This window comes from Aptenodytes patagonicus, chromosome 18 (genome assembly GCF_965638725.1).
Source record: "Aptenodytes patagonicus chromosome 18, bAptPat1.pri.cur, whole genome shotgun sequence".
Classification (NCBI taxonomy): Eukaryota; Metazoa; Chordata; class Aves; order Sphenisciformes; family Spheniscidae; genus Aptenodytes; species Aptenodytes patagonicus.
The window spans coordinates 8,561,963-8,587,623 of NC_134966.1; the positions used below are offsets into that span (position 1 = coordinate 8,561,963).

Below are 25,661 nucleotides of genomic sequence, written 5' to 3' on the forward strand. Positions count from 1 at the left end.
ACTGGGAGCGCTAGCCCAGTTCAAAACACTGCTCTGTTAAATATGTGCTGCAACAACCGGCTGGTGACTGCCTGTGAAACAGGGAGCAGCATCACCCGCCGTTACAGCTTTGGGATGCACGTGTCTTTGCTCGCGTAGGGCTGAGCAGCCCCATCCCTTCCCAAACCCCCTTTCAGCAGCGCAGCCCCTTCCAAATCACCCGGACAGCAGCAAGTGCTCTCCATGGCCAGGCTCATGAGCCCGGATGGAAAAGAAACAGAACGAAGCTCTGGCTCTGCTCACCTTTCAAAAATACATTCAAGGGCAGGCAGTACATTTTACCACCGACGATAACCAGCCAAAACGACACGTTCCGCTGAATCGTGTAAAAGAGGACTCTCAGAAACAAGAGGCTCTGGCAGCCGATCAATAGAGAAATCCCAGCAGATAACAAAGAAACTTTGCTCGGCAGAGCGCCTGTCCTCGTCATCAGGCCCTATCCCGCATGTCCTCTAGCCCGGCTCTCACTCGCGCCTTCCCTGGCCGACGCAGGTGGGCTGCGCTGCTGGAGCCACGAAGCGACACGTACACCCGCACCACCTGCGCCAGGCAGGCGGACAGACAGACGGGGAACTCGGACCGGCCTTTGGGTCTCACTCTCCAGCCAGGAGAGCGGGAGGGCAGCTTTATTCTGGCTGTCATCCCGCTGGCTCTCCTCCTGGGCTAAAGAAGGTGGAGGGAGGCTCACCCCCAGCTCTCTGCCTGGGTGATAACTCCTGCCAGCACGCATGGGGCATCGCCAAGTGCCTGCCCTTGCGTAATAGCTGGGGACGTGCTCTGACCCCACACCGCTTGTTCTCCCTGGGGACAGGGATGCAGGTTTGCATCTGCGTGACTACCATGACGGATGGAAACGCCGCCCCAGCACGCTCAGACTCAGCTCCCTGAACCTAATCAGCACCATACGTTCCCCTCTCACTGGAACGACGTGTCTGAACACACGTAGGGGATGGAACGGGGCCGTGAGGCTGCTAAGAAGTCCGAGAGAAAAGTGATGCCATAGCACAAGCACAGGGAAGCAACGCATAGAGTTGGTATGTTGCACGAGGTTAAATTATATCCAAAGCTCAGTTTAAACGTGCGACCCAAACAGGCTGCAAGATGCCAGGCTGCAGTGCCAAGCTGATCTGAAGAGCTACAGGTAGCAAAATAAAACAGATTTACATGCAGCCCAAGTTTAGCACAGAGAGTTAGCCCAGTATAGGAATAAGGTGGAACAGATTTAAATGCCAAATCCTGGAAATAAGTGAAGCAACAGTAACGTGTACCATACACATAATGTTAATACCACAAGCAAATAACTGAGGTTACTTAAAATAAGAAATCCAGTTAAACAGGAACAAAGCCCCTTAATGGGGGATATGGAAAAGGATGTTCCAACAATGGTCCTGTATCTCCTTCGGCTGCACAAACGTCAGGGAAAGCATACATCAAAACCCTGACGCATCGGAAAGCCGCCGTGAAAGCTGCAGGAAAGCTGACTTGATTTGAAGTGAGGAGTGAAACCTTGGAGCCAGGCTCCGGCAGAGCAAAGAGCTGATGTGATTGAAAGTGAGGAGCCGAGAGAGGAGCCAGAGGGCCCGGAGCAGCCGCAGGGATGAGGGAGAGGAGCTGCAGGAGGAGCAGGGCAGGAGAGACATCCAGCAGCTGGAACAGCAGCCAGCGCGCCCGGGTGCTTGCTGACACCGTGAAGCCCCTGCCAAGTCATTTGGGCCAAATTCACCTTGGTCTGGGCTGGGACGCAGTGAGTGGACATGAAAATATTCTGCTTCAACCGCCTGAGCACACACTTACTGGTGTCGGCCACGTGAGAGTCAGGAAAAGAGGCTGGCAAGAGCTGGAAAGGGAAAGTTTCATCGCCCAGCCCTGAGCCGGGTATTGCAGAGATGAAACAGTCAGTCACATGGCTGAAAAGTCAATTAAGAATTGTAAAAGTCTTTTAGTATTCCCAGGTATTGTTAGACCCTGAGACAAAGGATGTTTAAAAAAAAAAAAAAAATTATTTTCCCTTCGGTAATTACCACTTTAAAAGGTTTCCGCTCCACATTGTTGTAGCAGGGGAAGTTATTCCAGCGCCTCTCTCAATGGCCAGCAAAACTCTTTTTGTTGTGGGTTTTTGGCATGGAGGAGCAGTGTTCTTCCAAACAATACTGTACGCCGGTGGCCGAGGGCCAGTTTTATCTCTCGGTTACAGTGGCACGAATATCAACAAACTTGGCGAGCGCCGCTGAGTCACACCGTGGCGCTGAGTCCGGCCGCAGCGCTGCTGACCCTCCCGACTTTTTACCTTCGGTTCCATGATTTATGCTGTTTTTCCTTCAAGTCTTGGCTCCGGGGATCACGTTGAGAGCCAAAGAATTTCAGTTTTCATTAAAATAAAAAGGTCATCCCGTGAGCACTGAAACTACTTGTGTTGTTTCCTATGGTTTTGTGTTCTCGAGACGGTCTTTGGTGCCTAAAAATGTATGAACTGAGAATGAAAATGTTTTTGTGGTTAAAGTGTTTGTAAGAAGTATCTCCCACGTGGATTTTCTGGTGTCTAATAATACATGAACTCATGCTACAGATGTTTTGGGGCATTTACAAGATGCTTTTCCTCCTCTCAACCATCTAGTTTCGTCATATTTGTACAGACTTAATTATCTGCGAGCCCTCAGCCAAATTTGCATGAAGCAGGCCAGCAGGTTCAGAAGTCATTTGGGGAAAGAGGACATAGGCAGACAGACACCGTGATGGCACTAACCTCGTTTTGGTAGGAGATTTTAAGAATTTTCTGCCCCCCTCACTGCAGGGGAAAAAAGCTAGAAAACATGTCCCGAGCATTTGCAGGAAGGTCAGGGACCAGACGGCGAGTGAAACAAGCTGCTCCCTAAGGGTCTCATCCAGCTTCAGCGAGACTTTCTGCAGCGGCGAGGCAGCATCCTGCCCCCGATGAGCTGCTCCCATCTTCGACTCTCACGGCACAGAAAGGACAGGCTGATCAAGCCATTCCTGAGCGGCCAGCATCATTGCAGGGTCAATTTTTTTTTTTTAATCTCGGCAGTGAACATTATATACGTATCGATGGTTAATTACCCACTGCTATTTGCGACGCGCTGGTAAGGAGCGGTGTCAGTGTTTCCATTACACGTGGGTGTGTAACACGGCGGCACGCAGGTGCAACGCCAGCCGGGGCAAGCACTGAGTCACCTTTTTGCAAAAGCCAAACCCCCGGAGAGCTTCCCTTTCCCCGCTTCTTCGGCCCGGGCCCCGGCGGAGATTCACCACCCTTTGCAAAGCTCTTTTCCGGAGCAGGCTCGCGGCAAGAGGGTACGTTTAGCAATCGAGGGCCCCTGGAAATCAAGGTTTGTTATAGGTCTCAGATGGAGTCTGGTGCCAGGCTGGACGGTCAGCAGCAGCCAGGTCTCTGATACTTGGAGACAAGGTCCTGCCTTGTGCTGACCCCAAAATAACTGGGGATGGATGGGCAGGGCCAGTTCCCCCCAGGGGCACGGGCTGTGGATGCAGAGGCATCGAGCCCTGTGCAGTGGGAAAAGGTGGAGCTGCACCCCGTAGCTTGTCCGCCTCCTCCCCTGTGTTTCCCCCATCCCTCCGCCAAACAGAAAGGGAAATCCGGGATTTTCAGCTGCTTTTCATTCCCTCTTGCTCCACACACAGCAGCACAGCAGGGCAGAAAGGGATTAGTCTCCATTTCCTAGCTCCAGCCAGCTCGAAGGGCTGCCCAGGCTGGACCCCCCTGGTCAGGGGCTCCCCGACCCACAACCGCGACGCTGCCGGACCCCGCATCGCTGCAACAGCTGTCTCCATCCTGCCTGTCCCTATCCTCGGCACATCTCCCCAGAGCCCCCAGACATGCCTCCCAGCTGCTCTGGTCGGTCAGCCTGGGGTCTGGCACTACAAACCACGTTTCCCCTCCTTCCTCGCTCGGTTGCAGTTTCTAACTTGTACTTAGTTTCCAGCATGGGAAGTAGAAGTGCTGGGGAGGGTACTACGACGAAAGAAAAAACCCCAATGCACATAGGAGCCTAAAGGGAGAAGAAAAGGATGAGCAGAAAGGGGTTATTTTTAAAGTGGGTTTTTTGGGTGCTATTCCCTGGCAGGCGGGAGAGCCAGCCCCCTCGTCTCGGTCCACCAGTGCTACTGGGGGTGTTGCTCTGCATTTGCTTCCCTGTCACCAGCACGACAGCCAGACACTACCGAGACTGTCACACTGCTCATCCCAAACAGCTCCTCAACATCTCTGAGTCAAGGGCCTGATCCTGCTGGCTGTCCTCTGGAGCTCACAGCACCCAGCCCCAAACTACAAAGGCAGAGAGCAGCTGTCAGCAGGACGGGATCGGGGATTCCCCGCTCCTGGGCTGCCAGAGGGAGCAAAGAGCCGAGGTGCCCAGCTGCCGAGTGCTGCCGCAGCCCCAGCACACACGGACACAGCCCCAACACGAGCCCAGAGAAGATGGGAGAGGAGCGAGGACACAGGGCAGAGGAGATGCCTGCATGAGTCTGCACATCAGATGACACAGAAAATCAACAAATCAGCCTTTGGATGTAAACAGCCCTTGGGGTTCATAACATCAAGACTTCACTTTAAGATAGAGGAAGTTTCTTACCATAGAGGAAGACGAGCACCTGAGATGCTGTTCATGACCAGCATTTGCATGGGGGTAACGCCTGAAAGCTTCAGCCACGGACCACGATACCAGGGTGCACACTGCCACACCAGCAACGCGCTCCCTTCTCCAGACAGCGTGCATGATGCCACGCACATGACTCCAGGAGCCGGGAGTTAAAAATACCAAATATCACAAGTTCTGCCCAAACCGAACCACCAGCCTGCCTGGTCCGTTACATCACAGCATTGTCATATGACAGAGCAAACAGCTCCGTCGCCGGGCAGGAGGATCTGGTGAGAGCCATCTCCTCCCAGCAGGATGGAGCCAATCCTTTCAGCAATCTTAATACTAAAACAATGCAGTTAAAGCACTCCAGGTTCACAACAGGCAGAGCCAACACTGCATCTGGCTGTCCTCCGTTACTTGGGCTGTAGTGTTTTACCACCTCGCAAGCACGTCGCACTGAAACCAAAGATGCTGTTTGCATCAAAACGGCACTTGATAGCCAGCGCAGGGGCCAAATCAAGCTGTTTCAAGACAGGGCTCCTGGCAGGGTCGTTCCTTAGCATTATTTGAAGCTCACATGGCTAAATTCAGCCCTATCTGAATACAGCAGCAGTGCCTATCTGTGCTTGGCAATGCTTAAACAAAAGAAAATTGCTGTATTATGCATGGGGACACTAGTGCACAGTGAGGGTCAGGGGATCCACTGAAGCCGTGTGTTGGCTTTGGAGAGGAGCTGAGAGCCCCGAGGCACATCGGTGCTGGCCGAGGAGCAGCCATGCAGCGACTGTGTGCCGACACGAGGATGTTTCAGCAACACCACGGACCGCAAGAGCAGAGCTTATGTCAGCAAGAAGCAGTGCCGCCCGCGTCTGCGGCGGCAGCCACATCTGAAGGCAGGCAGGGTCCAGCTCAAGGCATTTAATTGCGCGTCAAGCGCACGCAGGGCACACCTCTGCTTCAGTATTGCCACTCTCAGCTGCCTCAGCTGCTGCACAGCCCCAGGGCTTGCTGTTTGCTGCTGAAACATGGGGTAAATAAATAGGGCCAGCTCTGATGGAGTCCCTGGATGGCAGATGCCCAGGGCTACATCCATGCTCTGCTGTCACATTCGTGGCTGTGAATGGGGCGAAACCTCCGTTTCCCCTGTGTTTGCAGCTGGCATACTCCAAATCAAGTGGCTGTACTGAGGACAGCCTCGTCCCTGGGCCAGCCCCGCTGCAAGATGCGGCATGGGAAGCTGTGCAGAGGAGGGATGGGGCCGCACTGGCAGGCGGGAGACACCCACACCTGCCAACTCATGATCTCTGCTTAGGGAGGGCAGGATAGCCAGGGCCAAAGCGCCCCTGCGCTCTTGCAAAGACCCCAAGCGGGCACCGAGCAACCCGCCTTTGATTGCCCGTAATGTGCCAAACCAGTCAGTAAACCGGATTTGCCTTATTTGAGCACACGCGGGCACCGAGCAGCACTGGCAGCCCTCGCGGCACGCTCCTGCGACAGCTGCTTCTGCAGGCGCTGCTCTGAGCCCCGATGCAAAGTGACAGATGACAGCAAATTGTATTGACGGGCCCTTACTGAATCAAACCGTCAGGAGGCAGCTGCTCCGCGGCCCGCTGCCGATCTGCCGTTCATCGGGGTGCCTGGCCCCGGGGTGCAGGGATGGAGCCAACTACCGCCAGCAGCACGTGGGCACCGGGACCCGACCGTGCATTCTCGGCAGTGCCCGGAGCCACCAAAAATGCTGTGCCGAGTTCGAGGGTCCCCATGGTATCATCAGGATGAAAAATGAGAGCAGAGAGCGAGAAAGCCGAAAGCATAGAGAAGAGATCCCATTTCACTTGAGAAAGGGAAAGTGCAAGAGGCAGAGCCCGTGCCTCTCGGAGACACACATCTACAGAGTAAAAGCTGCAAGAGGAGCAAGCTCTTACGTGGCCCTCAGATTTCAGACAGAAGCTGGTGCTAAAGGATGGGAAGGAAGAGCAAAGCAACGGAGAAACGCTCTGGGATGTCACGTTGAACATCAGTTCATGTCCTTAGCCAGAGATAGGTTGTAATGCCACCAAAATCAGTGGGTTTGCCTTGATTTACACCAGTAGAGGATGTGGCACACAGTATTTTACCTGATTTTCTTTGCAGTTTCTGCTCCACAGCTAGCGCTAGCAAGCACTGATCCAGCCAGGCCACTTACAAAAATATATCGAAAGCAGATCGATTGAACAATTACTGGAAACATCAGCTCCTTCTGCACTTGCAATACACGGAGAATTAGCATTGCTTTAACCGCACCAACAACTCCATCGGAGCAGCAGCGAGAGTCGGTCGGGCGATTCCTGCCCCTGCAGCGGTGGAGCACCGGCGAGCACCCAGCGCTGCAGCACATGCAAGGCAGCCGCCCGGAGATGCCACTGGTGCGACCAAGCCCGACCTGTCGGCTATGCACAAGCCAAGCAGGGACGCTTGGTGAGTACCATGTATCTCAAAGTCTGCAAACGGGACGTCCCAGAGGCGATCGTGTTTGGGCTGACAAACCCTCGGGCAGGATGAGCCCCCGAGGCAGGCTGTACCCCAGGGAGCTGCGTCAGATGCTGGTCGAGGCTCCAGAGGTCTGGGTTTTCATTTCACTTTGGCAACCCTCGTCTGCCTGGCTGCATCAACACAGTCCTGCTAACTGCTTATTTAAAGTGTAACCCCGATATTACTGGCCTGGCATTCCCATGGCTGTATTTCACTTGTTTATTCAGTCGATGAACTGAATAAACATCTCCGCACACAGGGAGATGAAGACTCTGGACACTTTAGTACCAGTGAACCAAACGCAGCAACAATCGGTGACCCTTTTCTCCATCCCTTTAAGCCAGCGTAAACGCTCAGCTTATCACACCAACCCTTCCCCCCCTGCAGCCTCACCAAGGGCTACAAAGGGGGACTGCTGCCACGCCAAAAAGCTCCTGGGACAGCCACTCGCAAAGACACTGCCTCTGCCATCAGCCAGCCAAAGGTGCATGCAAGCACGCTCACTGCCTCGCACGTTCACATTTGCAGCTCATGGGGGTTTTAGCCGGCTCATGGGGCAGTGGTTAGATACCCTCCCCCAGGACTGAGAAAACCAGCACAGAGGTACGGACACGGCAGAGGGGTTACGCGCAATGCCCCGGGCGGCTGCGGCGGCACCCCACAGCACTACTGCGGGAGCCACGGACACGCCTGAAGTTGCCCCGTACATGCACGCAAGGCGTTGGATGGGCCCAGCCCTCAGTCTCGTTGGGGCAATTCCCAGAAATCCCAAGACTTCACAGCGCGCTCCTGAATTTCTGCCCTTACAGATGAGAATTCAACCTGGGAGACTTTTTCCATAGTTTCTAATTTTCCCCAAAGAAACTGAGTGACAATTCACCCAAGGGAAAAGTAGAGTTTGGCCAAGGGCAGGGATGGAGGGATTTGTTGTTTTTGACTGTAATTGTGGTTAGGAAACAGTCCTAGCACTCATTTTCAGCTCCTCCCTCTCGATAACATCTACCATACGCAGGCAGTGGAAAAGAAACAGCCTTTGATATAAACACGACACAGTTTGATTCATTGTGGGGCTGTTTGCAGCTATCACTTCACCCCAACTCTTGGTGCATGGCTTCAACCTGCCATCGATGCAAGCACCAACTCCCCGGCACCGCTTTCCTCTCGGTTAGAGCCTTTCCACCCCCGACGGGCGCAGGCTGGCAGAGCCGCACCGAGGGAGCGGAGGGGTGCTGCTGGGGCTGCAGGAGATGTCGAGTGTCTCAGGCCCAGCAGGGCTCGGTTACCAGCAAGTGTTCGCCAGCAGGACAAGAGGATTTCACGCCGTGCAACCCACCCTGCTCAACAACTCGCTCCATCACCCAAAGGCGCTCCACTGCATCCGTGCCCCACAGCAACCCCCGGGAAGAGGCTGAGCCCCACTGACCCAGCACGGGGGAAGCATCTACCTCCCAAGCCTTGGGGATTCAGCCTTCCAAGCTTGGCGAGAAAGGTGCATTTCCAGCCCCTTCACAGTACGATGAACAGGACGGCCATCATCCCCGCTGTGCGACACGACCATCGAGTGCCAGGCTGAATCCCAAGGCTGGCTCTGGTGCCCATTGACTAAGCAGATCCCTTCACCTCTTGGTGCACGGGAAGTAACACCATTCCATCCACTCCTGCAAGGATTAATTAGTTGCCATTTACGCAGCACTCCAAGGCGATACCGGTGCTGCAGACAGGAACAATGAAGCTGGAAATTAGTAGCTCATTACTGCTGATCTGGAAGTTTTTCTTCTGTGTGCCAGAGGACAACATTTCACCCAAGATACCCAGGTTGCAGTCAGCTAAAACACTTAAAGCTCAACTGAACAAGATCTCGAATGCGGCAGGGAATAAGCCTGTGCTACGGCAAACCTAGGAACTAATCATTTTTTCCCAATCTCTAGCTCCTCCGAGCCTGGCTCTAAGGTCAGACTAAGCTTTTATCTTCTCCTGTATTCCAGTACACTGGGAAAAAAATATTAGAGGAATAAATTAGCATGTGAAATGTAATTTAACTAATTAGCCCACTGGAGTGGAAAAATATTTGCTAACCACTTTGAAGTCAAACCTACTGCACTTATTAGGACGTCACAGAGGAAAAAAGAAGGAGGCGAAGAGGGGGAGACCGCCAGGACAGGCTCCGGAGGATGCAAGTGCCTAAGCAGGACACCGAGAATTTCACCTGATCATTTCTCTTTTCTTCTCACTCTGTAGAGCTGCATTAAGTGTCCAACTCAGACACAGCTGTGCTGGAAGAGACCAAAGGCTGTGCTGCACTCCCCTCTGACCTGCCATTTACTGGACATTGTGACAAGGGGGTACTTCCCAGTGATTTTCGCTGTGACACAGGGCTGGGTCAGCCGCATGGCATTAGCCTGGGATGCCCTGGGATGCTCAACCATGAGCCGACCGACCTGCCGGGCAGGAGGGATGCACTGGGACCGTGCGAGATGGGCCCGGGCAGCAGCACCCCACCACCGCGGGACATCGGCTCGCTGGTCCCTCCCAGCCCTGCGGGCTCCCACTCGCAGGGAGCGGATATTGGCAATTAAGCTGACAAAACAGCATGCCATAAAGCTCCATCATGTTAGGGAACTGCCTGAGATGCCACAAAAAGCCGTTATATCACTTGCAACAGTCCGTTCATTGATTTCCCCATTTCCCAGATATAGAAACTGTTGCTCTTTTATTAGCAAAGCTTTGGAAATCCCTACCCATAAGAGCAAGAGAGGCACCCTGGGAAATTTTGCAACTGCTGTGGCTGAATTATGAAAGGGAGGGATTGACAGCCCCATCAAAAGCTAGCAAGGGAGACAGAGACGAGAGCTTCCTCTGCCCAACACAAACCACCACGTTGCGGGTAGCCTGGGGAGCTTGTTCCCGTTTCAGCTGACCACCCAGTGAACGCGGGCACGAGCGGCCCACATCTCTCCATCACCTCCAACAGTCTACTGCCGGCTGGTGAAACGCTCCCCAAAGGAGCCCCGCTCCATGCTGGGGCAGAGCAGTTTTCCTGAAAAACAGGAGTATGAGATGTTGACTCAGCAGAGCTGTCGTCCCCGGGGGAATGGGCTTCAGCCAGGGGCTCATGTCTTCGTGGGGTGCGCCGATCCAGGCATTGCCTGGCTCCCTTGCTCCTTTTTGAGGCCAAAGCCCTGCTCCCCTGGGAACCCAGCCTGAAAGGGGTCAGTTGTGTGTTCAACAACTAGATTTGCAGCACAAGGAAAGCCCATTTTTCAAGCCAGGCCTTCCCGCAGCTATGGTCCAACTGGTGATGGAGACTGACAGACAGGATCCTGCAGAAGAGCTCAGCTGAGGTTATTTCCACACTGTGCCTTACATGCGTGGGAGATTCGGGCCAGAGAGATGGCAAGATTTGTCCCTGAGGGAGGGTAGAGACGTGACAGCAACCTGGGTGTGCCAGGTCTCACCGGGAGCACACGTGACAGTGACCAGATGCTCCCATGGCCACATCAAAGCAGGTGCCAATGGGAATCAGGGGCACAGGAAAGCACAGCTCTGCTCCCGCGACTTTCGGCTTTGCCCCGCGCTTCCTACCTGGGTCTCTGGTGCCACTGCACCCTCCTCCTCCCCCTGCAACACCCTCATTCCTCATGGTCGCATCCCGGCTCCTCCGCCTCTCCCTCTGCCACTCTGTCCCTTTGCTGCCGCAAGGAGCCTGCACAGCAACTCCCACTCAGGGGGATGGAAAATACTCATCCGACTCCTCACCCACAAAACCAAACAGGGTCCTGATTAGGAGGAGGTTTCTGAGCACTCTGGGAGCACGGCTGGCTCCAAAGTGGAGCACGGCACACAAGCACGCAGCAGCACATGGCACCACTCCTCTGGCGGTGGTACCAGCCGCGGGGAAGGGAGGGCAGGGAGGGCTCACTGCAGGGGCTGCAGGGCGTTTCGGGAAGGGGAGCTCGCTGGTAGGGCATGATGGTCCTTTTGCAAAGGGCAGGGAGGGTTGCAAAGTGCCACCTCAACTGTGGCGATGCACCTGCCACCCCAGAGCACCTTTGCAAAGGGCAGTGGGGCTTGGGGCAGGTGGGTGACGCAGCCAAGACCCGCGGTGCTGGGAAAACCTCCGACTCCTTCCCATGAAGCTGATTTGTTTTACCCTCTCCCATCCCTGCCTCCTGCAGACCTGCTCGAGCACCCCCGCACTTGCAACGGGTCAGGAAGGCAGCACTGGGCCAGGGCCAGCCCACCGCAGCGCAGGCAGGGTTCGACTGCTCGTTAGCGTGTTCCCTGGTTGAATCAATTCCTGGCCCACCATCTCTTACTGGAGCTTCCTTTGGGTACCAGCATCCAAAGGTCCCCATGTAATACGGCTCCTAAACTCTTCCCAGCCTGCTTGTGCCATCTCCAAGAAGAAAGGCAGTTCACGAGCCTGAAAGTCCTGAAATAGAGGGGGAAATGCCAACACGGCTCCCTCCACCACACCCACGCAGACTGGCAGAAGCGATGGCGGGGAGACGAGCAGGTACCCGCACGCAGGTGGGCGTGAGACACCAAACCCTGCCTGGCTGGGGGAAATCTTTCAGCTGTGAAAGAGGAGTTTCCCCATTGCTCCACAGACAGAAATGCTGCTTGGGACTTCCCCGCTGGCATTTCCCCACCGGCCCGTGCTTTGCAGCAGAGGGAGGTGCCAGCTCCGCAGGGGCGCGGGAGCCGCTACGCCCCCACTTTCCAGGAATGGAAAACAGGGTGAGCATCCTCGGCCTCGAAGCAGCGGTACGCGAGCACAGAGAGGCAGAGCGGTCCCTAATCTGCCTCCTGCTCATGGGTGCTGCCAGCCAATGCTCGCCCCTGGGGGTCTCGTCCTGCTCTGCCCAATGCAGGAGAGGGCAGGGGATGAAAGCACCAGCGGAGCCCTGAGCTGGGATAGGTGATCACGGCCGGGAAATGCACACGGTGCACATGCAGAGCCTCAATTTAAGTGGAAATGGGGATGCTGGAGACCACGCTCCCAGCCTGACCTCACGGCAGTTCGAGTTTCCACAGGAAAGCGCTAACCCTTTCTGCCCTGCACAATGGAGCTAATGCCCCAGCAATGACCCGAGTGCTGGGGACGCCCCAACGTGCCAGATTACTGCCCAGTGCCTCACCGTGACACAGCTCGCAGGACTGGCTGTGACCCAGCAGTCGCCAAAGGCTTAGTGGGAATTGTTAAAAACCCAACCAACCAAACAAAAAACCTTCTGACACAGCGCACAACCCCTTTAAAAGTTATTTTTCCTTTCTGCGATAAAACCAGGGGTAAGATTAGCAAGCAGAGGTCGCTTCCAAGCAACCCAGGCCAGGGCATCCCCCACGCCCCGTCCCAGGCGCTGCCCAGGTGAGCACAGGTCTCCAGCTCAGGCTTCCCCCTCTGCAGGGAGGGAAGCCTCCACCTGTGTCGGGCAAACCCTGAGGATCCCCCACGCTGCACCACGAGCCGCAGGGAAATCCAGCACCAGATCGCACTACTGAGCAGGAATGGATATCGCGTAGCCTAAGCCTTGAGAAATCTGCTGCTTAAAAAAAAAAATATCAAGCTAAATGAGAATAAAGCATCCAGCCACCGGTTCACCTGCTTCATCCCATGCTCCAGCCACCTCCCAAAGCCCGGCTGCCCTCCCTCCTTCCCACGCATGCTGCAGGAGGCACCTGCGCTTTCGGGGCGCGTTTCCCACCCCCGGCACACCCCACCAGCTCTGCAGTGGCCGTCATGGGGTATCCTCATTAGTGCAGCAACACAGTAGATCCCGGCAAAGCCCTGGGGTGTTTCTAAATATGGGAGGCTCCCTGAAAGTCCCCTGTCCCTGCAGACACACTTGCAGGCTGCTGAGCTGGGGCTGGGGCTTCCCGCCCCTGCCGAGAGCCAACACAACACCCTGCAGCAAAGTCCTCCCTCCTCCAAGGGAAGGAAGCTCGTTTCTGTACCATCATTTCACCTCTTTAAACACACACATAATGTAGAAGAGAAGGTAACGTTAACCGTGACATATTGTTTGCCATCAAGAAAATCCAGATTTAAGGCTCCCGCAGTGACAGTACAAACACTGAACACACACAGCAAGAACATGGGCTTTCCCTGCTCCAGAATCAAAGGAAGTTTTGCCTCAAATTTTAACAGCACCTGGATCACACCCAAAACCCTTCCACAGGCGGGACACCGACCGCTCACCACCCACCAGCTCTGGAAAGCATTATCCCTATTTCGGGTTCTCCAGTAGCTTTATCACAGGGTCCCTTCTTGCACAGTCAGATTTGTGGTGTATTGCTCAGAGGGGCAGACTTAAGGTGACAAGAGGAGCCCTCACCAGGAATCCTCTGACCCGAGCACATCAGGAATCCTCCACCTCAGCGCCAATTTTTGCATCGTGGACCAAACCCTGCGCTTGGTTGCAGCTGCAGCACAGCAGCAGAGTGAGAGGGCAGGATTGATGCCCACACAGACAGCGAGACCAGGCAGGGCAGCCCCCAAGGCGTGTGAAGGCAGAGTCGAGCTCTGCAGCCCATCGCTGCCTCCCAGGTTTTCACATCCATCAGCCACCCCAGGGCGGCAGAGCCAGGACACACAGCAAACATCCCCTTTTGCACTGAGCAACAACACAAGTCTTTTTCCATATAGGAACGCTTCCCCTCCCTCCCAAACTCCTCCTTTCATTTTGGTGCCCTGGATTTGGCAAGCGCAGGGCATGGTCTGCCTCAAAATACACCACTACAGAAAGGAAACAGTCACATCTGGAGGCGGTGCCAGCTCTTGGCATCTTTAACTTTGCCAGAAGTTCACCATCCCCAGAGAGCGCCGGGGTGGGGTCACGGCACTTCTCTGCCCCTTGCACACCCACCCCATCCCTGGAGCCGAAAACGGGCTGGCGGCTCGCTTGCCCTCTACTTACATCATCATCCTGCACGCTCAGGGGGATATCCAACATGCACATCTGCACAGGCTGCACCAGAGCCTTCTGCACGTTGAACAAAGGTTTTGCCTCCATCTTCCCGGGGATGGAGGGGCTGCTCATTCTTCTCTCTCTCCTCCACCGCTCCTCTTCCAGGACCAGGTCCAGCCCAGGCAGTGAAACAGATTGGAGATCTCTCCCTGCTCAATTTTGTCAGCACATCTTGCCAACAGCTGCTACTTCTGCTGCTCTGAGAGGTCTTATTTCCTTCCTTGCAAATCAAAGAGCTGCGAGGAGCTGCACCAAGAGGCTGTGTGTGCGCGTGTGTGAGCAAGTGCGCCTGTGTGTGTGTGTGCGTGCGTGTAGCCGGCGATGTTCCTGAGGTCGGTGAAGCAGCCCTTTGCAAGCATGCCCCGGCACGCTGCCTTCCCCCAGCCTCCCCTTTCTTTCAGGGCAATCTCGGTGCTGGCTCTGGCTGCTGCTTTGCACTGGCGTGAGGTTTTCAGCCTCATCTACATGCATGACACTCACAAACCCCATGCATTGTCTCAGAGACACAACAGGTCCTGCCTGCTGTTGCTTTCTGATTATGATCAAACCGAGTCTGCAGCAGCTACAGCATTTCCCTCTGGCTGTTGTGGCAGGCAAACAAGCAGAGCTGGAAGGATGAGAGGGTGTGAGACAGAGAGCATGAATGATCTGAGCTGGTGCCTCCCCTTTTCTTTCCTTCTCTTCTTCCACCCCTGCTTTCCATTGTCAGAGGCAGTTTCAGCTCAATGCCTTCCTGTACACTCCAAGGACCACAGCGAGGCTTAAATAATTCACATCTAGAGTATGCTTGGGAACCTTATGGCACTGAAAATGCCGCGTGGCACTAAAAGACAGCGAATCACCAATAGGTGATCATTTTGCTTGCAGGTCAATTCTGCGTGGAAAGTTTTGCCCAGGTGAGCATGGCACCGGCTGCCTTTTCCACCAGAGAGCACCTGTGACTCCAAAACCGAGTTTTGCTAAAGGGAGCATGGCACAAAATGGGGTGGTTTTGCTACAAAGAGCATCTTCCTGCAGAATTTGCATCAACAGTAGCGGTAGGATGAGAGAGTCGACACGGAGCACGTGTGTATCACCTGCACACAGACGCTACTGCTCTCACAAACAAGAGTAAACCTGGGGCCAAGTCCGTGGGCCATCTTCTCACCCTCATCAGCTGCAGAGACCAGGCTTAATAACTGGGGGAAACACCCAGGGTGTCTCCCTCCAGGGAGGGCAGCAGTAGAAGAGAGAAGCAGTTTGGTGGGTTCATCGAGCCGCACCCAGCGAGAGGAGTCACTGGGGCCAGCTAAGCACCCAACAGAGGGGCCATGCGAAACGTCGGGGCCAAGTCAATAAAAAGTCCTCATTGCCCTCAAACAGGAGTTTATGTCCTTACAGCTGCCCTTCTCACTGGGCCCAGCAGGGATGATATAAATAGGGTGAACAGACCCTGCTCCAGGCAGGCATTTTTTTGGGTGGTTTCCCACGACAGCAGGCAGCAGTGGGTCCCGCTTTGGGGATGTCCCTTGCTGCATGTAGGGCAAAGGTCCTGGACAGTGCAGCCCTGTCCCAGCTTTCCCAAACCCAGCTGCTGGCCGAGGCCACCGGCCTGGCTTGCGGCACGCCTGGGTTTCAGAGCAGCGCTGAGGAGCCCCGCTGAGCCGGGCATTCCTGCGCCGTTAGGTAAGCTGGGCTTGATGAGCCCTGCTCAGCGCCAGCCCCGCTCCCTCCTGGCCTCCCCGGCTGGGCTGAGTCATTCGCACAGGAGCCAGAGCCAGCCGAGACGCTGGGGTTAGTCAGGTCTCACACACACACGGAACCTTCGTGCCGCTCGCAGTCGGAGCTGGGCACCTTCCCAACACGCTGGGGCAAGAGCAAGGGACTGCAGTGGGGTCCAGCCCGTCGTTCCCAGGAGAAAGGCAAGGGTGAGAAAACCAGTGCTTACATGCTGCGGGAATGGGAGCTAATGGACAAGCCTGGAACAAGAGCAGATAGGGATAAACCCACCATAAGTAAGTTGTAACTGGAAATTAGACAGAAGTTTCAACCACCGTATGGCCGAGATGAGCAGCAGCACAGGACGCAGAAGCCAGCACTGCAGCAGCCCCAGGAATGGCCTCGCAGGGGAGGAGAGACAGGAGATCACAGCTACAGCGCACAGACAAAGCAGTATTTCCAGGGCCATCTCCCAGCTTCTGGCTGACAGCATTTTGACAACTGTCTGGCTCTTTTCATGGCAGAGAGGTAGCGCCACAGCCCAGGAAACACCCTGGCATGGCCAGTCACTGCCCCTCTACGTACGTGATATCTTGGTGACTCAATGCAACGTGCACTCCCACGGAGGACAATTCCACGTTTCACGCTGCCGTCACCAACAACGAAATGTGCCCCCAGCACGGGCAGCACCCACAGCTCTGGTTCCAGGAAAGGTGATTCAAACCTGTGCTTCAGCCCCAGCTCAGGTTACTCACCTCCCCGCAACAACAGGTCGGCAGAGCACGGCTTTCCAATAACAACTTTCCAGTAACAAGCTGGGCTTGGCCAGCTGGGATTGCACCTTCCAAGAGGCCTAAGTGACTGCACCAACATCCTGAAAATGACACAGATTTCTCGCTCAAGTGCCAAAGTCTCCAAGGGCTACCATCCCCAGGAACCCACTTATCATCCTGCTCAGCAGCTAATCTTTCCCATGGGAACAGGAGTCTCTGCAAAGGTGGTGTGGAGGTGTAGGAGTCCCATCATCTGCTGGTGCCAGGGTCTGTGGGTCTCCTCCAGACCTCACGACAGCAGCAAAGGAGAGACAACAGAGGTTGCTAGCCCAGAGCACACGCTTCTGGCAGGGGCTCAGTCTGCTCTGCTGGTCCCCAGAGCCCAGCAACTGCCCACCAGGCAGCCGTAAAGATGCCAAAGGGACAACCCTTCTGGAAGAGTCATAAACCACACAGGCAGACTGCGAAGGAAAGCAAAACTACAAGTGCAGAGTCCCAGGAGAGGTGCCAAGCACAGCAGCAGCAGAAGAGGTTGGACAAAAGAACAGCCACTCTGGAGAACCGCCTCAAACCAACAGCAACGGGACGCAGTGGACAGGGGCTGACGGGACACGAGAGCTGCTGTGCACGGAAGGCTTCGGCCAAAGGTAACCAGCCAGATGTCACGGGCATTCACACAGTCCCAGAGACGGCATCTTCCCCTCTCACCAGGGGCCAGCTCGTGCACGTCCACCCACCAGTCTCGCCAGACACCTGCATCTGGCATAAGTCACTGGGGAACATAACGGTCCTTCAACAGAAAGCGGCGAAGTGGTTTTGAACAATTTCCCATTGGGAGATTTTCAGTAGAAGTATAAGGCAAAGGTTCCCCCAGCATCAAACCAGCCCAGACAGGATGATCCTACGCAGATTTTTGAACGACAGCCTCACCCTACTCCTCCTCCAGTCTGGCTGGCATGAGTGGAAACCGTGCTACGATCCCAGATCCTCCGGCAACAGCAGCGAGCACCTTAAATGTACCGCTGCATCGATAACAGAAAAGCCGTCCCCACAAGCACAGGACTAACTCACTGCTGGAGCCCAACGGCAGCATGTGCCAGCCCAAGGAGCGGGGAAGCCCTGCAAGGGGTGGAGGAGAAGTCTCCCCCTGGTATCACCTTACCCCAGCGGCCACTTCTGGCAGACAAGGAAGCCCCAGCACAGCCACCAATTCTTCCCCATTTCATTTTGCACTGGAGATTTATTGTTTCCTGCAGATCCAGCTGAGCAGATAAAGCCAATCATGAGACCTCACTGCTTAGCAACCATTACTGGAAAAAACACTGTTTTCCAGTAACGGTCTTGGCAGGAACAGAGCAACTGCAGGGCAAATAAATTGCGATCCCTACACTGGATGCATCCCGCCCCCAACTGCTCTACCGCTGCCCCAGGGAGAGACCGACTCCTGCACTGGGAAGTGCATCCATTCCTTAGGGTCTGAACAACCTCTGCTACCCTGCAAGCACATCGTTTTGGGCACACCGTGATGGACCACAACTGAATCCTCTGCATAGGTGGATGCAGGTTTCAGTGACAAACTCATGCATAGGAGGATCTTAGTACCCAGCATAGCTGCAAGGGTGTAAACATTCAGGATGCTTCAAGAACTGGTGACCAACCTCTCTCACCATGTTGGTGATTCCTTACACCAAGTGATTCACAAGGACAAAGGCCCACCTAAGGAAGGCTGACTCCAATGCTCGATGCAGTCAAGCATCAAAGACTTGAACAAAATTAAAGAAATTCCACAGAAATAACAATGGCGGGTTTGTTTTTCAAAGGAAATTGCAACTCCATGTATTGTCCGCAAGCCCAAACATCACCGCATCCTGCACATGCATGAGAATGCTGGACTTGAGAGAAATGGCACAAAACCGACTGGCTTATTTTCACTGGGCGAGGCTGATAGAAAGGCAGAGAGGAAACAAAGCAGCACGACGAGTGAAAGGCAAATGGAAAATCCCAACAGCTCTTCCCCTTTGATACTTACCAGTAATAGAAAGAGGAAATCTGCTTTCAAAAACACAGAAATCCCAACCTGATAGCATCCCTCTGAAGGAATCTGGCATTTACAAAAAGCCTACGGGTAGATTTAGAGAGGCAGATACAGGCGCAGACGTGAAGGTGGATGTCTAGTGGTACTTCCAGGAGACCATGAGCAGGTAGGATACCTATTTCTCAGTGAAAATCCATCTAAGCTCATGGGTTGTTCTGTATATCCCATTTGAAATCCATCTGTCTTGTCCCAAATGAGTTATGAGAACAAATCCCATTGATTTGTATCTGCACCCTTGTTTTTAGGCATTTATTTGAAGAAGCCGCCCTTGTTCCCTCAAAGTTACTCCTGATAGTGGCCACAGCCCATGCCACACCTCGTGCCTCTGGAAAGCCCGTCTGGCATTCAGCATCCTGAGCCAAATAAACTCCTGTGCTCCCCAGAATAGATATGTATGCAAAATTAATTAGCAATCAAGCGCGCGCGAAGCATGAGACAGCCTTTTAATAGGTGCAGAGCAGCAATTACCGATGCAAAGTGAAAGCCAACAAGCATTAAAGGGGGGATGGGGGAAAACCAATTAGTTTTCTTGGGATTCCTCCACACGTTTGCCACTTGAGGGATTTCAATTTTCACACTCCCCTGGGGGCTAAGAGCGCACCCTGGAAGCCAACATGTCCCCATGGGGAGGGGATGGGGATGCTTCCCCATGGCCTCCCCCTCCGTGGTCCCCGTGATGCGGCTGTGCTGGACCGGTCTCCATGGAGACGGTCACTGCAGCAACGGAGACCAGAGGTGCAGCTCATGGGGCTGCGAGAGGATGCAAAGGAGACCGAGGACCACCTCTCCACCATAGGAAAGGGACCATCAGGTACCCACACGCCTCCTTTCTGCTTCAGAGACTGCTTCCCCGCATCAGCAGGATAAAAGGGCTCTGCTGCTTGCGATCCAGCTGCCTCATCCCGTGCTGAAAGCGCTTTATCCTGTTGAAGTCAGTCCCACGGGAGCTGGTAATATTGAGCTGTCACAGTGGGTACGGCATCAGGAGGGAGCCGAGCTTGAGGCTGTCATGGCAACAGTTTATTGAGTTTCCATAACCGCCCTCCCCCTGGAGGTGGGGACAGAGCCCAGGCTGGGGACACTAATGCAGCAGCCCCCAGGTGCGCACGGCTGGGGAGCCCAGGGTGGGCAGAGCTGTTCTAGGAGGGGTACCTGCCATTCCGGACATGATGCCGGCCATTGCATGACTGCTTGCGCACGGGGTGGAGGAAGGACCCTGTGTCCCTGGGCAGACGTCACAGAGCGGCTCCCCGTTCCCTCCTGCCCCAAATGGCACCAGCGCCCCGTACCACCGCAGTGCAGGAGGGCGAGGAGGAGGAGGACAAGTCACCATATAACTCCCTGCAGTTCACAGCTGCCCCCACCACCCCCTTCCTCGTTCACCCCAAAAACTAATCTCAGCTTCCCACTAGGCTGAGCCCTTCTAATGACATCTCCCTGGTCTCCCCACCCCACGTGGGCCACACTGTGCTGCCGGAGAGACCCGGGCGCAGCTCTAATGCAGGGAAATCCCTGGCACAGGGCCTGCACGTGTTTTGTGCGTATATTGCTGGGATGACTGTATTCATGCATGGGTGCCCAATTTCCCAGGCTGGGCATACACAGCAGGCTCAGGAGCTGGGGGCTGCAGAGGTACTAGTGCGGGAGGATGCCACAAACTGCCACGTGCCCATCACAGCTGTTCCCTGCCAGCTCCGAACCCGAGGAAAAGCCCCATCATCTCTCAAAACATCTTCCCATCAGGGGAGCCCACAGCACTCCAGCATTAAGAAAGGCTGGGGCCAAGAATAAGCTCCCAAACGTCAGCACACCCTGGCTCCTCCAGGGCCAGCTCTGGACCGTGCCCTGACAGGGTAGCCAGCCATCTCGCTGGGACTCGGGCAGGCACAGTGCAGGGCACAGCAGAGCTCGGCTGTCCCCATGCCAGCCCGGCAGCACGACCAGGCGCTTCCCGCTGCAAAAAAAATCTTTGCTGGAGAAGAGAAAGGTGCTGGGGGAAACAAAGAGCTGAGAGTACCGGCAAGCCGCGACAATCCCCGCCGTTACCAATTACAATTTCTCTGCAAGGGTTTATTCCACCTGCCAACCAGGCCAAGAGCAGCAGCTGTCTGCGGTGAGAGACCAGGCTGGCAGCAAGGCCAGGGCATCCCTCCGGGCACATGTCTGCATGTATCCAGGCCCGCATGCAAACAGGGGGCACGCAGACGTGATGTATAGCATCAGTACCTGGAGCGCTCGCCAGAGACAGAGCATCGACCAGTTCACCCATTTGGCCGAGCCTCCAGCACTGGGCAGGGTTGTTCCCTTCAGCATGTTTTCCAGGGCGTAGCTGAAGCTTAAACAAAACCAAAGGTGGAGGTTCCTGTCCCCCCATGCCTGGAGCCTGCTCTCACCCGCAGAACGCCATGCCGTGGGGTCTAAAATTGTCCCAGCTCCTCATGCATACTTTAGCCTAGATAACACGTGGCCAAGAGGTTATCTGCAGATCCACATCACTGCTCCGTGTCACTTGGCAGACAACAAACTGCAGGCTCAGAGAGGTAAGAGAGAGAGACACGGCTGTGGCAGCTCTGAGGTTTCCAGCCCTATGGACTAAGCCAAAGGCTCTCCCGATCCTCCCTCTTCGTGCTTGCTTTGAAGGCTAGGGGGTTTAAAGAAATTTCTACCACGTGCAGTCCCCTCTCCGCCACCTTGTGTTAGCCAGGGGGATGGGAAACACTTGTTGCACGGCCAGATTCCTGAAGCAGGTTGACTTTCCTGGAAGTTTCTCTCAGGGCCCCCGCTCAGCTGCTCCCCACCCTCCCGTTACGACAGTGAAGGGTTTGACATTGCTTCCTCGGCTGCAAGGGGAGCCGATGCCTTTTGCAGACCTCTCCCAAGAGGCATGGCCCCGGATCAGAGAGGGAGAGGCATTTCAGCCTGGACCCCCCCTTGCAGGAGGGCGAGGGGGGCAAGGACGCGGCAGGGCGGGACTGACCAAACCCCAAAGCTGTCAGCTTTGGTGGACACAGTCCAGAGAGCAGAGAGGCCCTTTCCTGACCTCCCCAAGGGCTGCCGCTGGATCTCAGCTTTCCCAGGCCCGGCCCCCGTGCAGCACAAACGTGCAGCCTGCACGGAGGGGCCTTCACCCCCCCCCGGCCCCATCCCCTGCCAGCTCTGCAACCCCTCAGGGGCTGGGAGCCCACTGCATTTTGGGGATGGCGAGTTGTGAGCTCACTTTGCATTGCACAGATTAATGAGCCATCCTACCGACCTGCTGTCTCCAGATGCTTTCTTACAGCAGAGAGAAGGGCAAAGCCCCCTCAGGCATTGCAGAGCAACGCCTGCTCTCAGCTTTTAGGCCAAGCCTCCACTTTTGGCTGGAAAAAGGGAAAATGGTTGGGTTTCCCTCAGCAGCCCAGCAGCAGGCACGGGAGCTTGGGAACATCAGCCAGCGATTTGGGACACGCAACCGGTGCCACAGGGCTGCGTCAGCATCCTGGCTGCCCCAGCGGTCCCAGGCACTGCACCGACCAGGACCCTCCCAGCCGGAGAAACACGCGGCCGGCGCCGGCAGGCCGAGAGCATCCTCTGCGTTTGCAGGAGGCCCCGCCGGAGCAGCACGGGAGGTGGTCCTCCCTCCAGCACTGTACCCGTCTCTCGCCGCACACCCAGCACAGCCATCTAGTGACTGCGCTGTAAATCGGATGGAACTCAGCCCTGGAGGCCCACCATTGATTTCCGTTGCCTAACGACAGGAAAGCTTTATAATCCTATTAACTAAACACCCTTTCAAGCAGCACTGGGAACAGCGCAAAGGGGAGTTGTATAAGCAGTTAGAGCCACCCGGTGCAGCGCCCGGCTCCGATAGGTGCTGGGTGAATTCCCCAAAAGTGGGGCTGCAACACCCACAGTGGCAGGTGCAGTGTCGGTAGTGGCCCCCGCAAGGACATGTTGGATCCTACCAAGAAACCCGTGTTCGGCTGCAGGTCGCTGGCCAGAGCGCAAAGGAGCCAGGAGGCCTTCCACAGGAAAATGGTGCCCACATGTGCAAACCTGCAGGACTTGGCCCCTGAAATATTGACAAATATAACTGCCTTTCAATCTCTTCCTAATTATCACCACCCTGGTAACTGCTTTGGCCAAAATACATAAACATTTCATGGAAGAACGTGAATTTCATTGTGACTTCTTAAGGAGAAAGGATATATTTCAGAATACTTCTATTTGCAAAATGTTTCAAGATTGCATCCCTCCCCCCTAGTTTGCAACAACAGCCAGTGTCGTTGTTGGGGGGGGGGGGGGGAATCAAGCTTGCAGATGTAAAATCCCAGTTTCCCACCCAGCCCCAGGTACCCCAGAGCCACGCTGCATTTCCATACGAGCGCGAGAAGCTTCCACGCCCAGCAAGCTCCAAGGAAACGCTGCTGAGCCACAGGCAGGGATGGAGACCGGAGCAGCCGTGGGTACTGTGGCCAGACCTCCCACCAAGTGCCACAGGAGGGGCTGTGCCACTGCGCAAGATGCAGATGCCTGGCTGATGCCTTGTCTGACTAAAAGCCCGTCAGGTCCAGGTCCCCTCCAAGTGGCATGGTTGGGATACCCGCAGCAGTTAGCCTGAGGAGGAGGGCCTGCGCTGCGGCCGGAGGGAGATAAATGCCTTTCCACCAGTGGAAATGCACCTTCCCCAGACTGTGGAAGCATTTATCAGTCATCCCCCTTTCCCTTCCCTTCAATTAGTTACTCACACAGCATTGCAAGTTGCCAGGCCTAATATTTTCCACGATGGGTTATGAATGCAGAGGCACAGGATGGGCTCTTTGTCAGGGGACACCATGCCGCAGGCATCCCCATCAGTGCCACGCGCAGCGACGGAGCAGGAGGCTGGGCACAGCTCTCCTAAACAAAACCCTTCCTCCTTTTAGTGCTTATCCCATTGGGGGCAAAATAAACTGCCCTCTGAGCACTGGGGAAGGAGCATGTCCAACTCCCCCATACTGCGACAAGGCCGCGGGGCCACAGGCTCCGGCTTGCAAACCCAGCACACCAAGGCACAGCGCTTGCACCAGCCTCGTTATTTTGGTGCCACCGAGGACAGCACAGCCACCAGAAACGCCTGCCTGTCACCATGGAAATGCTGAACGGGAGGGTTTGAAGCCTGCTGGGACTTTCAACCTCTGCCAAGCAAAACAGGGCCCTTAAACAACCGCGAGCCCTGAGCATTTGTATGAGGAGGAGACTTGTGCTCCCCTTGGCCTGCCGGGCATGAGGCAGCTAACGTGGGACTTCTCCCAGGGAAAAAGCCACCTGGAGAAAGGACACCCCCCGACTCCTCCAGCCTCTGCACAGGCAGAGCTCAGTCCCATCTCTCAGCTGCTCCTGCCCTGGACCAGCTGCCCTTTCCCGCTGTGTACCCACCAGATCTGCCCCGCAGACACCCCACAGCTCAGGCAGCAGTGGTTTTCCAGGTCTGCACAGCCAATGCTTTTGCACACCTTGACCGCCGCTGCTGCGGGAAGACTCCTCCATCCCCTCCCAGCAGACCTGACCGCTGGCCCTCCCCCTGGGGCTGCCCAACCTCCTTGGAGAGGGGCTAGAAAACAGCCAAGGACTGGCCGTATTCCTGCCCCCTGTAACTCAGAGCAGGGCACGCAGCAGCAGCCACCCTGACCAGGGTGTTTCCGCCTGCCCTGGACCTTGCCACGCCACCCTGGCCGCCTAACGCTGTTTTTCACGCCGGTGGCGTCTCCTCTCCGGGGAGGCGAAAAGCCATGACCGCATGGGACACAGCACTGAGCGGGACGGGCAGGAAACACACGGTGGGAAATCCGCTGCGAGAGGGAGGCAGTGGGGCCAAAAGAGCAGGGCAGGGCGGCTGCCGAAGATTTCAAAGGGGCCTACGGGGCCCTGTGAAATGACCCTGACCTCCCCATCCCGTGCCGACGACCTGCATGGAGCCAGGCGGGCTCCTTCAGCGCTGAACACGGCCCTTGCAGTGTTTGCTTCCTGCCTTCAGGCCAGGCAGGGCATTTATAGCAAGGGAGTGGGAAACAGATTGGGACCGCATGGAGGAAGAAGGATAAAAAGGAACAGCGGATATCCTGAGAAACCCGCAAGGGTGCAAGCCAGACACGGTTTTCAGAGTAATATCAGCCAGCGCGTGCCTTCGGGGAGTCTGTGAGCAGGTTCACACGGCCACATCGTGAATCCCGGGCAGAGCGCTGCCTCTAGGCTGTGCCAGCAACCTGCATCCCAGCTGCACATCCCCTCCTCTGATAATGCCACAAGGCCTTCTCCAGTCACACAAGTGATCCCTCCTAACAGCGTTGGTCAGCCTACAGCAGTCAATATCTACACCACACCTCACTCATTTTCTCTCCTCCCCCTCCTCGCTTTCTTTTCTAGACCCTACAGGGAAGTGTGGAGCCTTATCTGGCATGCCTTGACATCCCAGAGCTCTGGCACCGCATCTAAAGCCTCTCTGATTTTCTCCAGATCCTACACAGAAGCAGGACAGACCAAGGGAGGGCTTCTCCACCCTCTCTGAGCTGCAGCAGGTGAGCGACCCGCCGGGGCACCGCTGCGCCCCTTCCTTTCCCCCCAGCCCCCTCGCCCTGCCTCTTTCCTTCCTTCCCCCCCGTCTTTGAAATCTCTCTCCAGGCAGGGTGGTGAAGGACATTGTATTGCAGCTACACCTACTCCAGGGAGCATGCGATGTTCACCAGCCCCAAGTGCAGGAGCCCCCGGGGCCACGCCAGAACACAGCTCTGTGAACCCAGGAGCACCGGCGGGCTGTAAATCTTTGCAGAGGATGAACTCCCGCTGCGCTCCCCAGCCTCGAGGGAGTGGGAACTCTGTGATCCCCCCCCGGCACGCCACCACCAAGCCGCCTTTGACGTCAGCTCATGTCTACAAACATTGTCTTTGACCCACGGCCAGAACTTGCAATGCAGGGCAGCATCAGTGGAGAAAGCGAATA

General features: G+C 55.6%; 1 protein-coding gene across 2 annotated transcripts in view; it reads right to left on the reverse strand.

Moving 5' to 3' along the window:
* RALGDS (ral guanine nucleotide dissociation stimulator) overlaps positions 1-25,661 on the reverse strand; it is a 63,392-nt gene that overhangs the window by 33,209 nt on the left and 4,522 nt on the right. The window contains exon 1 of one of the 2 annotated variants that reach the window (XM_076355744.1): positions 14,087-14,399. The exons of the other annotated variant lie outside the window; for it this stretch is intronic. Coding sequence (XP_076211859.1) covers positions 14,087-14,209 — 123 coding nt within the window. The 5' untranslated portion in view covers positions 14,210-14,399. Of the gene's footprint in view, positions 1-14,086; positions 14,400-25,661 lie in introns of those variants that run through there. 2 annotated transcript variants of the gene reach the window in all.